This window comes from Ammospiza caudacuta, chromosome Z, assembly GCF_027887145.1.
Source record: "Ammospiza caudacuta isolate bAmmCau1 chromosome Z, bAmmCau1.pri, whole genome shotgun sequence".
In the NCBI taxonomy this organism is placed as follows: domain Eukaryota; kingdom Metazoa; phylum Chordata; class Aves; order Passeriformes; family Passerellidae; genus Ammospiza; species Ammospiza caudacuta.
Window position 1 is genome coordinate 87,603,270 of NC_080632.1, and position 17,767 is coordinate 87,621,036.

A 17,767-nucleotide genomic window follows, 5' to 3' on the forward strand; every position below is an offset into this window, starting at 1 on the left:
GTTTGGGGGATTTTGGGGGTTTGAGGCAGAGGATCAAGCTGTCACATTCCAGATTGCTAATGTGGATCTTTCCCAGCCTGTCCTGGGTGGAATTTCTTGTGGGGTGAACAAGGAGGGATGTCTTGGCACAGGGGAGCTCCTGGATTCCCAGTGGGATTTTTATTTTGGCCATTCCAGGTTGATACATGAAAATTCTCCTTCTACAGATTCTGTGGCCCAGAATTCCCCATCCCTGAAGTGTCCAAAGCCGGGCTGGATAGTGCCTGGAGGAATCTGGGCTCATGGAAGGATGGGGTGATCCCCAAATCCCTCACACCCAAACCATTCCGTGGTGTGAGGGATGCTCCCTGTGGATGCAGAAAGGGTTAACAGGGTGTGGGACCCGGCACAAACGGCTCCTGGGCACCTCCAGCTGTTCCTGCCCTGCTTTGTTCCAGCCCCTTGCATCCTTCTTTCTCCAAAGGCAGTTGCTATCGATTTTTTCCCTTTTTTTCCCCTCCCTTCCCATTGTTAAGGTTTCCCTTGTTTTTCTCTCCCTTTTGGCTCAAGCACAGCTCCTAAATTTTGGTGAATTCCTTGTTTTCCTCCGGAGCCCTGTGGATGTCATTAACAGAGACATCCCGTGTGCTTCATTAATCCAGCCTTCATTAATCCAGGTGCTGCCTCCCAACTCCTCAGCAAACAGCTCTTGGGAAGGATTAAAACTTCCTTATATTTATTCCCTACAAATGGTAGGGAATTCCCATTTATTCCCTACAAATGGTAGGGAATTTCCCAGGATGCTGGAAATGAACATCTAGGTGAGAGTGGGCTTTATTTGTCAGAATAAGTGCCTGTGGTTCATTCCAATAATTTCTTCTCAGATTTGGGGATTTTACTCCAAATAAAAAAACCTCCTCTGCTTGGTGGAACTCAGAATCCCTGGACTGTGTTAAACTAATAACAAATATTGCACTTTTATGTACAATTCATAATTGTGGTTTTGTCCCATTGTTGAAATTCCATAGGTGCCATTTTGCTATCCCTTTGGTTTAACGGTGTGTACTGTTATCCTAAAAGTTAAATATCCTGACACTTAATAGGAAGCTGGATGTAGTGATGGATCCTATATCAAAAAGATGCTTTTATATACCATACATCATGCAAAGAACTTATCCTGAAAAAAAAAAAAAACAATTAAAATTGCAACTTGCCAGTTCAAAGTGACCATGAAGCAGAAATCAGTAGGTGAACATAGAATTCTTCTACCAGTGAGCAAACCAAGCTGGAAATTGCTGGTGACTCTTTCCCCATGAGTTCTTGGCCGCTTTTGAAGGGATATTTTGACTTTTTTGGAGGTTTTTAGAGGTGAATGGAGGTACGAAAACCCCGGTGCTCGCAGGGACGCATGATGCCGCGATGCCATTGACACATTGATGGTTAATTTGTGTTTGCATCACTGACAGCCCTGCCCTGTCTCTCCCTGCAGGCTGCCTGGCGGGGCTGCCCCAGCCCAAGAAGGTGTCCTCGTCCTACGAGGAGCGGCGCAAGCAGGCCACGGCCATCGTGCTGCTGGGCGTCATCGGCGCCGAGTTCGGGGCCGAGATCGAGCCGCCCAAGCTGCTGACGCGGCCCCGCAGCTCCAGCCAGATCCCCGAGGGCTTCGGCCTCACCAGCGCCGGCGCCAACTACTCCCTGGCCAGGCACACGTGTGAGTGCCCACAGCGCTCCCGTGGGGGTGGGCTCGTTCGGATTGCCTGGAACAGGGTGGGACTGGGGAGTGGGAACGGGCTGGGAGTGCCCCCAGCATCCCCTGCGGATGGGTTTGTTCAGTTTTCCTAGAAAAGAGTGCACTGCATTTATCTGGTTTGTTCTTGGTTATTTGTCCCCTTCCACTGCCCCAGGATGCTCCCAGCCCAGCTCTAGGCACTTCCAGGAGTGGGGAATCCATGACTTCTCTGGGCAAGCTTAAATCCATCAGCTGCAGGGTGTTTGGGATTGTGTGCCTTTTGGAGAGGGTGGAATTCTCCAGAAATTCCAGCTGTGCCCTTGCCTGGTACCTGCATTACTCCCTGGATTAATCACAGCTCTTTCCAGAGGCCCTGGCACAGCTGTGGCTGTCCCATCCCATGGGCAAGGACGGATCCCACCAGCCCAGGGTGCCCTGGAGCAATTCCAGATGGGAATGATTGTAACTGGGAAAAAACCAAATATCTGATCATCATTATGCAAAAAACAAGTGATTTTAAATTTATCTTGCTTTGATACCTGAGACAAGATCTGGAGTAAAAATAAAAGACTAAAAATCCACTGAGCAGAAAGGGATGAAGGGATATGGAATCTTAACCAAGCTCTCCAAATTTCTGTCTCTCTGTGAATGATCAGGGGAAAAAATCATCTAGAAAGGGTCACAATCAAGTTAAATCCTATTCTTGGAGTCCATCATTTGGATTTAGTTGGATCTTGATCAGAGTTCTCAGTGGCTCGTTCCTGCCTGGGCTATTGATTTTCCCCAGCAAATAATTTCATTTTTTAAAATCCATTGGCAAACTGGGGATAACAAGGCTGCCTGCAGCCGTGTGCTCACAGAGATTCCACGGCAAGGAAGGACATTTTGGGATCCAGGGGCTGCTGTGCACTGGCAACAGGTGATAAATTGGAGCATTTGGGCACATCTGGGTTAACAAAGTGACGAGAGGAGCAAATGTGCCAGTGCAGATGAACCACCGGGCATAAACCCTGTTTTGGCAGCACTGTGAATGCAGCACAGGGAATGGCATTCCCTGGGCTGCCGGGGGAGTTGTGCCCAGCTGCATTTTGGGGTGGAGAGGGTGAGTGGGCACTGGGGATGCACACCATGCCGGGTGCTGAGCTGTTCCAGGGCTAATTACCTCGTCTGCCCGACTCTAATGTGACATGTTTATTGCCCTAACGAACAACTCATTAGCGCCCAGATGTTTTTGTCAATATTCATTCCTTGGCTCGGGCTGGGCAGAGCTTTAAACAAAGATGTCCTGCCTGGCACCACCCTTGGGTCAGGGCTGCTGCTGGGTGCTGAGGGGACAGGGGAGGGTTTATTGGAGGAGGCACCTTTTAAATAAGGGTTTGGTTTGGAGGCAGAAAACCAATCTGGTGGCATGACAGGAAGGGATTTTGGGGGCTGTTTCACACAGATCGGGATTGGTTGGTGTGAATTAACCAGAGAAGCTCTGTTGGCTTTTCGTGGTCCTAAAACCAGGAGGCTTGTTTAATAAACAAACCAAGCAACTTGTTGAGGACAGTTCAAGCAAAGCCTGATAAAATCAGCAATTATCTTTACCACAAGAAGCACTATTGAGGGGTAATAAATAATGATGGCAAGATAATGCTAAATTATCAGCCAGCACTGCCCTCCTCCATTTATGTGTAAGTAAAAGCGGGCTGTTAAATGAAATATGAATATTTCCAAAATGTGCAGAACCCGGATCAAGATTCAGGATTCCGTTTCTATTTTTCCCCCCCAAAATGCATTTGCTGTTATTTCTTAGGCAGTGACCGTGCTGTGTTTGAGAGCCAGGGTGGCACAGCTGCCCACGGGCGGGTCGGATGGGCTTGGGGCAGGCGGGGCTGGGTGAAGGCGCCGTGCCCATGGCAGGGGCAGCCCCGGGGGCCCGTGGGGCCCGTGCCACCCCCATAGCCCCTGGCATCCCCCGCAGGCAAGGCGCTGACGTTCCTGCTGCTGCAGCCGGCCAGCGCGCGGCTCCCGGCGCACAGCACCATCCGCCGCACCGCCATCGACCTCATCGGCCGCGGCTTCACCGTCTGGGAGCCCTACATGGACGTGTCGGCCGTGCTCATGGGGCTGCTCGAGCTCTGCGCCGACGCCGAGAAGCAGCTGGCCAAGTGGGTACCGTGCCAGCCCTGCCAGGCAAACCCTGGGGGCAGGGACGGGCGATATTGGAGAGGGGTTGGTGGGGAGGAGCCGTGGCTGCCAAAGTGTCCAAAGCCACGCTGGACAAAGCATGGAGCAGCCTAGTGGAAGGTTGCATCCTTAAGGTTCTTTTCAACCCAGATCATGCCATGATTCCATGAACTGTTTGTTGACAAACACAGAATTTAAATGGCACCTGCAATCAGGAGCTGCCCAAGGCTGTTTCAATTCCAGAAATGTGTTTCCACATCCCTCAGTCTTGAGGGTTCTGATACTGTTCTAAGCACATTTTATGTAAGTTTTAATTTCCTCAGCATACAATGAACAGATCCTTGTCCTGTGTTGGCAGGAGAAATATGGACAAATTGGATTACCATTGTTTTTTGTGTGAATTCCAGTGATGCCGTGTCGTGTGACAGGAGGCACCAGCACCTTGTCCCTTCCCAAAGCCCCATTTTATGCACATCCCAACTCCAGGATCCCAGTGCCCACAGCTCTCCAGCGAGTCCTTGTGCTGGTGTGATTCCACCCTTAGCTGTCAGGAAGATTAGTCTGGCTCTCCCTCCAAAGAGCAGGGAATAAATGAAGGGATCAGCGTGGAGCCTTGAGGAGCCCGGCGCAATTTTCCTCATGATAAATTGCATAATAAGCGCGAAAGCGTTTGCTTATTAATCCATAACAAGATTTAGATTGAAAATGGCCTGTTACATTGCTGACAGATCCAGGATGGAGGGAGATGGAAAGAAATGGAGCAACAATGTGTGCTGGGGTTAAGTGTGGATCTCACCCTGGCGGAGCCCCGCTGAGCTCCCGCTTTGTGCCGGATTTGCCGCGGACACAATAACGGCACACAGCTGCCGGTGCCTCTCCCGGAGGTTTTATTAAAGAGCTTTCATGTCAAGCTTCTGCTTTTAGATAGAAAAGAAGAAATCACATTTATTGACCAGCAAAACGAGTGGGGTTCTTTTTTCCCTGCTGAATCAAGGGAGTATCTGAGCTGTTAGGCAAAACTCAGGTGCTCGGAACTCCCTCGCTTGCCCAGCTCGCCCTGGCTCCCGGGGGTGACACTGTGCCAGGGAAACTGCTCAGCTCTGGGGATAAAGAGTGTTCTCCCAGCATTCTGGGCCTCTGGGATGATGATAGGAACCATTTGTGGCTGTGTTTCTGCTTTCTGAGTTAAGCTGTGTTTCACACACATGCCACTTGTCCAGGTTGCTCCAGTCCCATCCAGCCTGGCCTGGGACCATTCCAGGGATGGGGCAGCCGCAGGTTCCCTGGGCTGTTCTCGGATGGGAGCAGCCAGATTAGCAAATCGCCTTGGGATCAATCCGTGCATTTCATCTGTGCCTTGGAGCAGTCTGAGCCCAGGATGGTCGGGGTGCTTTTGTCCTGGCTGGAGTGTCCCCTGGCAGGGCTGGCCCCAGCTCTCCTCTGTCACATCCTCCCAAGGGAAGGGATTCACTAAAGGCCTGCTGCTTTCCAGGAAAATACACACTTGGTATTGCATCCTGTAAGGGAAAACACTGCTGGTGTGACACTGAGCCTTCAGAAAGGGAGAGAGACACCTGGGGTTTGCTGGCTTTGACTTTGGCAGTCCCTCCAAAAGTTAACTGGGATAGTCCTTCCCTGGCTTATCCCTTTGTCATGAAACACCTCATGGACGGGAGTTTGGAAGTCACATTTACATGTGGTTTTCCAAGGAAAGGCCAATGGAGACATCACCTTGTGAAACTTCATTTAGATTTGGGCATTCTAATCTGTACAGTGATGGTGAGAGATAGGACAGGAAAATAAACAGGTTGAGATTATAAATTCCTGCTATTCTCTTCCCAAAAAATCAGCCAGAAAGCACAGGGAAGAAGGAGGAACCCCTTCCACAGGTTATCTAGAAAAATAAGTGGCTGCCCCATCCCTGGAAGTGTCCAAGGCTGGGATGGACATGGCTTGGAGCAGTCTGGGGTAGTGGAAGGTGTCCCTATCCATTGCAGAGGTGGAATAGGTGATGCTTAAAACCCTTTCCAACCCAAACTGGCTGTGATTCCATGTCCCTACAGTTTGGGGAATTTTTGGATAATGTGCAGGGCACGTAGAAATTTTATTTTTGCAGTTACTGGGTACTTAGCACCTTATTGCTTTTTGCTTTTATCTTGTCACAGCCAGTAAAAGCCTTGAATTAAGGAGAATTACTCTGGCCAGGGGATTTTTCAGGCTGTGTTTAAAATACTGTAAAAGACCAAACCATAAATCCTCGGGAAGACGCCGTGGGCCTCCGTGGGGTGATATGTATTCAGCACATACAGATAATTTGTTAACAAGGCCTTTTGCCCACTTTGGACAGATGCACTTACTGTTTTCAATCTTCATGGTTAATTATTCGATTTGGGGTTGATGCTGGAACACCCTGACTCCTAATCACTGCTCTTTGTTGGGAGTCCATTATACTGGAACTGCCGGAGTGCTCCCGGTGACCTTGAACTGACATTATAAGCTGGTTCTAATCTTTCCACTCTATATTTCTTCCCTTTGTGCCTGCCTTTGTGCGGCTCCCGTTTAGCATCACAATGGGGCTGCCCCTGAGCCCCGCGGCCGACTCGGCGCGCTCGGCTCGCCACGCGCTGTCCCTGATCGCCACCGCCCGCCCGCCCGCCTTCATCACCACCATCGCCAAGGAGGTGAGCGGGGCTGGGGGGCTCTCCCGGGATGGGCACCGCGGGACGGGGCTGGGGGCTCGGTGTGCACCGGGCACGGCCCGGCCCAGGCTGGGGTCAGGGACACGCACAGGGCTTGGGGGGCACACGGAGCCGGTGCTGGGTCCAGGCCGGCCCCGCGGCCCCGAGGCCTCTGCCCGGTGCCAGCGGTGTCCCTGTGCCCAGGTGCACCGGCACACGGCGCTGGCGGCCAACACGCAGTCGCAGCAGAACATCCACACCAGCACGCTGGCCCGCGCCAAGGGCGAGATCCTGCGCGTCATCGAGATCCTCATCGACAAGATGCCCTCCGACGTCGTGGACCTGCTCGTGGAGGTGAGACTGGCTCCACCACAGGAGCTGCTTGCCATGTGCACTTCGGGACTAGAAAGGATCTGTTCTATATTTCACAAACTTGAAATTGTTGGGGAAAATATCCCAAGCTAAAGCAGCTCAAAGCCAGGCTGGACACAGCTTGGAACAACCTGATCTGCTGGGATGGGATGACCCTGAGAACTTGGTTGTCAGCTGATGGTAATTTTTGTTTGCAAGGTGATGGACATCATCATGTACTGCCTGGAAGGATCTTTGGTTAAGAAGAAGGGTCTTCAGGAATGTTTCCCAGCCATCTGCAGGTGAGCCCTTCCTACGGGAATACTATGAAATAAATTATAGGATCACCAGCAGGATATATTTCCTAATTAAGAGTGAAACAGTCTTTTAGGTGACACAACAAAGAGTAAAAGGTGATTTATAAAATGGGAGCATTTCCAGTATCTGTAAGTGTGAATAAATATCCCAGTCATCCTCTTAAACTGGTCCAGCCTATAAATTCTAATAATCACCTGTCGGCCATTACATTTTAATTTAATAACCTATTAAAATATGGAATACTTTCACAGAAAGAACAATTATCCCATTGCCAGGCTGGATCCTGATGGAATGATCTTCCTCCTTCCTGATGCTTTAAGTGGCTTTCCTTAAAACATAAAGGGAAGGATAAGTGGGACTGAGTGCCCAATCTCCCTATTGCTGTGCATATTTATAGCCATCCAGTATTTTAAATTCTCTGCTAATATTTCCTGGTTATAGCCAGTGTAAAAATGATGCCTCACCCAGCCATGGAGAGAGCCATGGGGAAATTGCCAACAGGCCACAGAAAGTGGGGGGATCTCTGCAGAGATTCCAGGGAAGCACTGCAGCATCCCGTGGTTAATCCCTCTATGTCCCAGTGTTCCCCATGCTGGACTGGAATTGTGTGGCCAAGTCCTGCATCAAAGCTGAAGGACGGTCACACCTCAGGGAGGGACACACTGCCATGCAAAGCTGCAGCTGAGCTGCATTTCCCTTTTCCCTGCACAAAAACCAGGGATTCTCTTCCTTCCCTTCTATTCTTTCTTGATTTTCCCCGTGTTTCATCCTGCCTTCCTTGCCAGCTGCCATCCTGCAGTGCAGGACGTGTCTCACACATAGCAGTTGCTATGGCACTGGGAATCCCCAGGAACCAGCAGAGAGGTCTGAAAGGTGGCTTGTTTGAAGCCCTAAATATGCTCAGCAATACAGTTTTTGAGACTAATTCCAGGTGTTTCTGGTGCATTTTGGTAGAGGAAAATTTAGCTGCAAAATTCCAGCATAATTCGGAATGCAGCTGGCACTTCCACAGGTCTGCTCTCCTGTGATAAGGCACAGTGATATCCCCAAGGATTTGGATTTGCAATTAGGATTTAGTGTCTCCTGGGTTTCAAAGTGCTGAAATTCCTTGGATTTTGCAGCTGCTGGAATTCCAATAAATGCCACGTGGTCACACTGGGTGTTCAGGACTATTGCAGCCTTTACCCCAAGGGTGTTACTGGAGCCGAGAGTGCGTGATGGCCAATTTCCCTCTTCCTTTTTCTTTATGCCCATCAGAAACTGATGAGTTTTCTTATTTCTCCTTCCACTTCCCTTCCTTTCTGTGTGACTTTCATGGGAAATGCCCTCTGTCACACAGGGTGTGGGATGGGCACTTCACCAGCTTTACTGAGGTGTTCCAGCACAGGGAGGGTACACCCATGGCCGTCAGGGAGCTGGTGGTTATCCCATAGATTATTCGCAAATAAATAAATAAATCTGATGGATAAATCCAATCAGGTTCCATGGTAACATCAGCTGGTTTTGTGCAGTGCCAGGTGTTACACTGGCAGCAAGTGGATCTTTTAATCACCTCTGAGTTCCAGGCCTTAGTGAGTCCCATATGAGTGTGACGTGCCAGCCCCAGCTCAGTGGCACTCAGATGAGTGTGGTGTGACGTGCCAGCCCCAGCCCAGTGGCACCCAGATGAGTGTGAGCCAGTGCCAGCCCCGGCTCAGTGGCACCCAGATGAGTGTGACGTGCCAGCCCCAGCCCAGTGGCACCCAGATGAGTGTGGTGTGACGTGCCAGCCCCAGCCCAGTGGCACCCAGATGAGTGTGAGCCAGTGCCAGCCCCGGCTCAGTGGCACCCAGATGATGTGGTGTGACGTGCCAGCCCCAGCTCCCTGTGCCATTGTCCCCCCCAGGTTCTACATGGTGAGTTACTACGAGCGCAGCCACCGCATCGCCGTGGGCGCCCGTCACGGCTCCGTGGCGCTCTACGACATCCGCACCGGCAAGTGCCAGGTGAGAGCGGCTGGGGTAATCAGGACGGGTCCTTTTCAGGGTTAATTACTATTCATGAGGTACAAAATATTTCCAGATAGATTACTGTGGGGCAGCACCATCTACTGGATACACATTCCTGCTTCCAAATCTGATTTTATACATAATTTCTCACAACTGCACACTTTTCTGGCTGCTCACAAACATGGAATAACTTGAAAAAGCTGTGCCATTGGCGAAAAGCTCAGGGTTTTAATTTCCATTCCTGTGAGGGGTTTTGGGATCCTGAAAAGCGTTTTGGGTTTGGTTTTATTGCCCCTTCCAGGTAATTTTTGTTTTTGAGAAAGGTGGTTGTAGGAACTGACTGAGAAATTACTTGGAATGATCAATAGGATGATGGATATAAAAAATTCCCCTTATTAACAAAAAATAAACCAGCATTTATCTAGGATGGGGTTTCCCCTCAGTAAAATTTACTGTGTTAGTAGACTGTATTATGACTATTCCAAATGCAGACACTGAGTCTATTTTTCCATAACTCCATATCCAAGCATATCTTTCTCCTCCTCCCCCAATGAAATGAGTTTGTGAACCCTCCCAGGGTGTTGCTGCTGGCTCCATGGGGTGCTTGGGGCTGGCAGTGCCCTTCCCATGGCCATTGATCCGCCCTTCAGCTGCTGGCAGCTCCCAGAGCTCCCAGGGCTGGCTCTTGATTATTCATTCCCACAGCAGCTCGCAGGGTATTGACTCAGAGCGCTCACTGTGATGGCTCTGCTCTCTCACCCATCTCCAAGGGGCTCCTGATAAACTGCCCCTGCGAGCCTCAGCCAGGGCATTTCCCTCTGGGAGCCTCTGCCAGGGCATTTCCCTCTGGGAGCAGCTCCTCCTCAGCCAGGGCATCATGAAGGATCCATGCCCTGCACTCAGGTGCTGTCCCACATGGCAGCAGCAGCAGCCTCACGTATTCCCCCTCTATATTCCTCCTCATATTCCCCCTCACACATTCCCCCTCCGTCTTCCCCCTCACATATTCCTTCTCCATTTTCCCCCTCACACAATCCTCCTCCATGTCCCCCCTCGCATATTCCCCCTCTATATTCCCCCTCACACATTCCTGCTCCATATTCCCCCTCACACAATCCTGCTTCATATTACTCCTCACCCATTCCCCCTCGCACATTCCTGCTCCATATTTCCCCTCACACAATCCCCCTCACACATTGTCCCTCCATATTCCTACCTACATATTCCCCCTCACACAATCCCGCTCCATATTCCCCCTCACTCATTCCTCCTCCATATTCCTCCTCACTCATTCCTCCTCCATGTTCCTCCTCCCACATTCCCCCACAGAGATTTCAGGGATCCCATTCTGAAGCTCCAAATTCCCCCCAAACTGACTCCATTTTAATTTTGGGAGTAAGCAGCAGCAGTATTTGCTGTGGACTCCATGCTTTTCCAGCTGGAGCAGCAGTGGGTCTGTGGCAGGTTCTTTGAGCTCCTGAAATGCCCGGACAGGGGGAAGGTCAGGGCTGTGAGCGAGGGTTTCCCTGCTGCGTGGGGACTGAACCAGCCCCTGGAGGATCCAGTTCCCCAAAGGGTTCATGTATGATTTTATCCTGATGTTTTATCCTGAGCACAGGATTCCACAGCCAAATCCTGGGGCCTTTCCCTGCCTGGGCTGTCCCTGGGCTGTGCTGCTCCTGAGCCCCATGCCTGTGCTGGGGGGGCTCTGCGGCCATCCCGGCAGCGTTTGGAGCGCTCCTGTCTCAGGTGAGGCAGAGGTTAAACTGAGCAGCTTCCCAAAAGGCAGGTGGAGCCTCCCTGCGCACCCCTGAGCTGCAGCACAATCCGATGATGACTATTGATCCCTCCCTCCCTCCCCGGCCTTTCCCTGGCTCTGGCAGGCCTGCTCCAGCAGGGCTCCATCTTGATCAGGGCTGAGATGAGATCTGGGATTTGATAAAGATAATTGATGCTGCACAGGGAATTGGAAAACAGTTCTGAGAGCAGCAGCTCCACCTGGAAATGTGCCCTTTGTTTGCCCAGCTCGGAACCCCACGGCCACAGCACACAGGATTAAACACCAATGGCAAATTCTATCCCAAAATAAACCCCTTGGATTAATAATTACAACTATAATGCATCTACAACAATACTAAAAGGATTAGGCAGCAGGATTAAGGTATCGTTGAGCACAAGGTCTGTTTGCCCAATTAAACACTAAAGTAATATTAAATTCCAACCAAATTTTTAATACTTTGCATAAGATTCCTAATTATTAACACACAGGTAAAAATCCTGCACTTAAAGGTGCAGTAACACAGGAAATACTTATGCCATAAATGCTATTTTATATGAAATTAAACACTAAAATGAGGCTGGAGGGAGAGATTGCAGGTAACTGAATTTTAGGATACCTGATAGTTGCTTTTGGGATGGTGGGAAAATATTAATATCTTCCCAGGCAAATTCTTGCTGAGTACCAGAGTCTGGCCCAAAATCCCCCAATTAATTCCTCAGTACAGATTCTTTAATTATCTTCTTTTCCTTTACGACCATATTTGGGTCTATAAGGAGAGACTCTGAAATATTCCATTTTTATTGATTAAATCTTGGGATTCATCATAAATATTTAGAGCTGCATTTCAGAAATACATGTAATTTTTGTACCTAAAACCTGGGTCATTTGCGGTATAATAAACCTGGAAGATTAAAGGGAAACATAAGTTATTTTGGGTTTATTTCAAAGCAAAAACTACTTTTAAGCCTGGGCTGGAATCAATACTGTTTGGTCCTGGGTCCTTCCAGAATTAAAATCCCAGCAATCTGAGCATTAATTGGATTGTGCAGGGCTGATTTTATTTCAGTCCTGGATGCCTTGGCAAAGTTTGATTTATGTGGAAGGCAGAAAAGGATTTAATATTCCATTTGGAATGAATTGTGGCTTGGCTTAATTAATTACAGGGTAGAAGATGCTGTTCTTGAAAACAGTGCTTTAAAGGTGTTTATCCTGCATCTCCAGGCAAACCAGGCCACTGGAAAGCACATCCTGAAATTTCAGAGAAAAGGGAATTCCTGAGTGTAACCTCAATTGGATAAAGGCCTTTTCTAAACATAGAAACAACAGAGGAAGGGACTTTCATTGATTTATTTATGAAATCAAATTATTAAAGGTGCTAAAACCGGTGTGGGTTCATAGAGATTTCCCTTACATCAGTTCAAAAATAGGGATTTCTTTTGAAAGGCTTGGTGGGACCATTTTGCATTTATGAATATAAAAGGATCAGTGTGGGTGTTTACATCACTTTAGTGGCACAGAGCAGTTCAGTGGGGACTGTCCCAATCACTGGGCTTGCAGCTGGGTTTCTGGGATAGCTGCAGTGGTGCAGGAGGCTCCCAGGAGCGTTCCCTTCCCATTCCAGCCCAGCAGAGGGAAGCTGGAAGCAGCTGCTTCACTTCCTGGTGGAAAACGCAAGCTAAGAGCACAAAAATCCTGCCTGGGAAGGATTAGCATCAATTAGAGAAGCACTTCCTTTAAATAACAAAGCAGCTGGATTCCCTGAAGGATTTGTACTTCTTGGAACGAGTTCCAGGAGTAAAAAGAGCAACAAGTGTGCTGCTCCTATTGATTTCTACCTTTGTCTCACCAAAACATATTTTATTGACAAGTGCTCGGTGCTTGTTAAGTGCTAAAGAGTGGGATGGGGCTAAACTAATTAACTGTGGGGATCCCATTAAAGAGAGAGATCTGGGGTTCACCCCCCTTTTCCACCAGGAATAAATGAATACCTTAATGGATTGTTAATTTATCAGGCTCATTCCAGGTGCACACCCTGAGCAGGGCTTTTAATAACCCGGGCCTGGGCACAGGAGCCCTGCTAATGGGGTTTGCTAGTGCTGATCCAGGAGGGAAGGGGATGTTCCAGGAGAAGATCGTGTGGCACCTTGGATTTAATGCAGACTTGGGTTTTTTGATGCTTTCTGGGGTTACTGCTGTGGGAGAGGAGCTCTGGGGAGGCGTTTCCATGTGCGGCTGTTGTTTTGGGGCTGCCAGCTCGTGGCTGCCCCTCATTCCCACGGTGTGCCCTGTTCCCAGACCATCCATGGCCACAAGGGACCCATCACTGCCGTGGCCTTCGCCCCCGACGGCCGCTACCTGGCCACCTACTCCAACTCCGACAGCCACCTCTGCTTCTGGCAGGTGAGCTCATCTGGGGGTTGTCCCTTCTGTACAGGCGTTTCCAGCAGGGAGGGCATCCCAGGGAGGGAGGGTCACAGTGGGGCTGGGCTTGGAGCAGCCTGGGCTGGTGGAAGGATGAGCTGATCCTTGAAATCCCTCCCAGCCCAGGCACAAGGGGTTAAACAACCTCTGCAGTTCTCAAATGTGACCTCGTGCGCCGGTGATTTTTCCCTTCCGTGTCCTGCTTGGCACAATTATTAATGCAGGAAAATCAGGCACATTAGTCATCCTAAAAGGGTTATTACTCAGGATGATTTAAATTGTGAAAATGTCACACGCGGGGCTCGCACACTGCCGGCCGGGATGCCGTGATTTACACCCTGACACGGGAGAGCCGGGACAAGGGTGGCTGGGACAGGGCACTGCTCGGGGTTCAGGGCAATGAAACACCCCGGGGTTTGCTGGGCACGGAAATGCTGCCTTGCTTGTGGGGGCACGGAGAGTTTGGAGCTGGCACCAGCAGTGCAAACCCAGCGGATCCCTGGAGGTGTCAAGGGTTAGACAGGGCTTGGAGAACCGAGTGGGGATGGCAGGGTGGGCTCTGAGGTGCCTTCCCTCCAAGCCAGCCCCTGATCCTCAGCGCAGCCCTTGCTGTGCCGCACGGGCAGTGCCAGAGCCCGGCTCCGGTGCCCTCTGTGCCGTGGGCATTGCTGGCCCTCAGAGGGGACCTGAGCCGGGCTGTGTCCCCAGATGAACACGTCCCTGCTGGGCAGCATCGGCATGCTGAACTCGGCGCCCCAGCTGCGCTGCGTCAAGACGTACCAGGTGCCGCCGGTGCAGCCGGCCTCGCCCGGCTCGCACACCGCGCTGCGCCTGGCCCGCCTCATCTGGACCTCCAACCGCAACATCATCCTCATGGCCCACGACGGCAGGGAGCACCGCTTCATGGTCTAGGTGAGCATGTGTGGGCACAGGGCGCACTGCCTCATGGTCTGGGTGAGCATGGGCACAGGGAGCACTGCCTCATGGTCTGGGTGAGCATGTGTGGGTACAGGGAGCACTGCCTCATGGTCTGGGTGAGCATGGGCACAGGGAGCAGTGCCTCATGGTCTGGGTGAGCATGGGCACAGGGAGCACTGCCTCATGGTCTGGGTGAGCATGTGTGGGCACAGGGCGCACTGCCTCATGGTCTGGGTGAGCATGGGCACAGGGAGCACTGCCTCATGGTCTGGGTGAGCATGTGTGGGCACAGGGAGCCATGCCAGAACGGTGCCAGGGATCACCGGGACCTGGGAAGGCCTTGCCGGGGTCTGAGGGGATCAGCCAGGGAGTGAGGGACTCAGCCGGGATCTGAGGGAGTCCTGCCCAGATCTGAGAGGCTCAGCCAGGATCTGAAGGGCCCAGGTGGGATCTGAGGGGATCAGCCGGGATCTGAGGGGATCAGCCAGGATCTGAAGAGCTCAGCCAGGATCTGAGGCAATCCTGCCCGGATCTGAGGGATCCCTGCCCGGATCTGGGGGGCTGAGCTCACCCCTGCCGGCCGGCCGGTGGCACTGACAGCCTTTCGGTGCCCCCAGCAGGAGGAGGGCGCGGGGGCAGAGCGGGATCCAGGAGCAGGAGCAGGAGCAGCTCCTCCCGAAGCCGGCTGAGCCCGGCCCCGCGGCGCTGGATGTCACCCGACCCTTTCCCCGCGGAGCCTCCCAGAATGTCAGTGTTTACCACAAAGGCTCGTGTTTACATGGACGTGCTCCTGGTGACCGCGGAGTGCTGCCCCAGAGCCAGGCACCTGCCTGGAACGGGGCTGGAATGTGCTGATCCCAAGGCTCCTTCCTCAGGGGATTGCAAGTGCTGCTGTGCCCAGGCCGAAGGAAAAATTATAGTCCACGTGTAAATAAATAATTTAAAAATCCTGTTCAATGGCAGACTTGGAAAAAAGCAGTATTTATATAGAAAGGTGGTTTTTGCCACCAATGCAGGTATTTATTTAAATAAAGGACAAAGGGGGCCATTTTGAATGGAAAAATTATCAAAATTATGGAAAAATGAATTATTGACTGGATGTACTGAAATATTTCCTTCAGTAGGAATATTCCTGTGTGACACTCGCTGTGACTGTGTTTCCTTCTTACATATCTGATTCTGTGGAATATTTTGTGTGGAATTTTCTGTTTACTGCTCATGGGGAAGAGAAAAAAATCTCTGGAATCCTTTTATTTCAGTATCTCTGTTTGTGCAGCTTTTCCTTGGCTGCAGAGCTTGCACCTGAGGCTGGCACTACCTGCTAAGCTAAACATGGTACTTGTTCCAAAAATGCAGGAATTAATTTTTCACATGGCTCCAAAAGAGGAAATAAATGTGTTTTATTCCGCCTTGGGTGATCTGTGTGGGATTTGCAGCCCAGGAGCTCCATATCTGTGTGCCCAGAGCTGAGCAGGGCTAACCCCAGCTGCTGAGGCGGGTCTGTGCCAGGGCTGTGCCCATCCCTGCTGCCAGCTTTGCGTGTCCTTGGCGCTGCTTGGTCCCTGTGCGTGTGGAGCTGTCCCTGGATGGGGGGGATGGAGAACCCTGGGGTGGTCCCAGTGTCTGCTTCTCCACCATCCCTGCCCTCTGTGCATTGACATTCCTGGTGTAAATATGCTTGTGCAATAAAATCCAACTGAAATGTGCTGGCTTGCCTGGGTGTCAGTGATCTCCTGCTGATGGTTCATCAGGAATCTCAGTTTCCCCCATTTCCTTTGGAATGAGAGCAGAATCCTGCTCTCCAATGGTTTGGGTTGGGAGGATATTAAGAAATGCTGTAGGGAACTTCACCAGCATTAATACTTTTGTCTGAAGAACAACAACAAAAAAACCACCTCAGTAAAAATCTGGAAGGGAGCCTCCGGTGTGATAAATTGACACTCGGTCCAGCGGTTGCCTGGAGCACGCTTTGAAGCGGGAGAGGCTCCTGGGGAACTTCCCCCTCTCTCTGATGTCTGAAAATTAAAAATTAATCCGCTATGAAAAATTAAAAGGTGAAACTTTCTGCTCTTTCAGCAGCAGAGCTTTTGGAATGCTGATGTGGGGCTTGGAATGGAGGCTGAGTGACATCTCCGGGAACATCACCGTGGGCTGGTGCATTCTAATATCAGATTTTAATTGATTTTTGTAAATTGGAAACCTGTTTGCGAGGACCGGAGATGCCTAAAAAGGGGTAAATATTTATTTATTGATGTAAATAACCTTAAACAGGCATTTACTCACTCCTGCAGAGCTACTCACAGTTTACAACACGGTGAAAGGAGACTGATGCTTCCAGCTTGGAAGTGATGCTGGAATCTGCACCCCTTGCAAGGTTTAATTTGGCTTTTTTATGAAACAACGGATTCAGACAGAAAATGGGTTAAAGTGCACTTTAGTCAGGAACAAACAGCAAAGGTGCTGCTGCTGAGGCAGAGGGGGGGGACAGGGACGGTCCCAGGGTGGCAGAGGGGTTTCCTTGGCCCTCCCAGGCTGTCTGTCCAGCCCAGATGTGTGTTCTGCAGGGCACTGAGGGAGTTCCTGTCCCCCTGAGCAGAGCAGAGCAGAGCAGAGCAGAGCAGCCTGTGCTCCGTAGGTGAGGATGCCTGCCGAGCTGGCAGGAGCGGCGGCAAATGGAGGCAGAGCCCCCATGCGATCTGTGCCTGCAGTCAGGGATTCAGCCAAGCCGAAAGCGCCGTGTCCCAGCCCGGCGTGCCAGGGAGCCGTGGGGAGAGCAGAGATGAGCTCCCATCAAGTGCACTGGCTTGGAAAATGGGGAAGGGTTAGGGTCAGGCGCACACGGTCCCGGGGGAAGCTCTGCCAGGGGAAATGGGAAGAGCTGCAGCCGCCTCTGCTGTGATTGCTCCTTTCAGAGTCAATTTTCTGTGGCTTCAGTTGTCCAGAGCCATCACCTGCTCCTGGCTGTGGGAGGGGGCTACAGAATCCTGGAGTGGTTTGAGCTGGAAGGGCCCTGAAAGCTCAGCCAGCTCCAGCCCTGCCATGGGCAGGGACACAGCTCAGGATAGCAGCTCCCTAATGGAATTCTGTCAGGCACACGGTGGGGGCGCTGGGAAGGAGAATAAATGGGACTCGTGGACTCAGAACCACACAGTGCACTTCTGGGATACAGGGAATCCTCTGTGCCTGAGGCCTGTCCTGTGGGATGTGGGTTCCAGCTCAGAGGGATTAAAAGAGATAAAACATTTTTTTCTCCCAAACCAGAGGTTTGGATAGTTAACTGCTTCTGAACATGGGAGCTGGAAATGGTCACCCTCCATCTACACCAGATTCCTTCTGCTGCTCTCCTTGGCTGTCCCTGCACAGGAAACACACGTGGAGGGTAACAGATACTCCCTCTTTTTGGTGAAACACTGCATTATTGCACCCAAAGTGC

At 51.0% G+C, this 17,767-nt stretch overlaps 1 protein-coding gene across 1 annotated transcript in view; it reads left to right on the forward strand.

Annotated features, from left to right (window-relative positions):
- Positions 1–16,021, forward strand: part of WDR7 (WD repeat domain 7) — a 36,826-nt gene extending 20,805 nt beyond the window's left edge. The window contains exons 21-29 of the mRNA XM_058823382.1: positions 1,469–1,690; positions 3,675–3,861; positions 6,444–6,561; positions 6,763–6,912; positions 7,129–7,211; positions 9,113–9,212; positions 13,291–13,395; positions 14,125–14,328; positions 14,952–16,021. Of these exons, the coding sequence (XP_058679365.1) occupies positions 1,469–1,690; positions 3,675–3,861; positions 6,444–6,561; positions 6,763–6,912; positions 7,129–7,211; positions 9,113–9,212; positions 13,291–13,395; positions 14,125–14,328 (1,169 nt within the window). The 3' untranslated portion in view covers positions 14,952–16,021. The remainder of the gene's footprint in view (positions 1–1,468; positions 1,691–3,674; positions 3,862–6,443; positions 6,562–6,762; positions 6,913–7,128; positions 7,212–9,112; positions 9,213–13,290; positions 13,396–14,124; positions 14,329–14,951) is intronic.
- Positions 16,022–17,767: the final 1,746 nt, after the last annotated feature.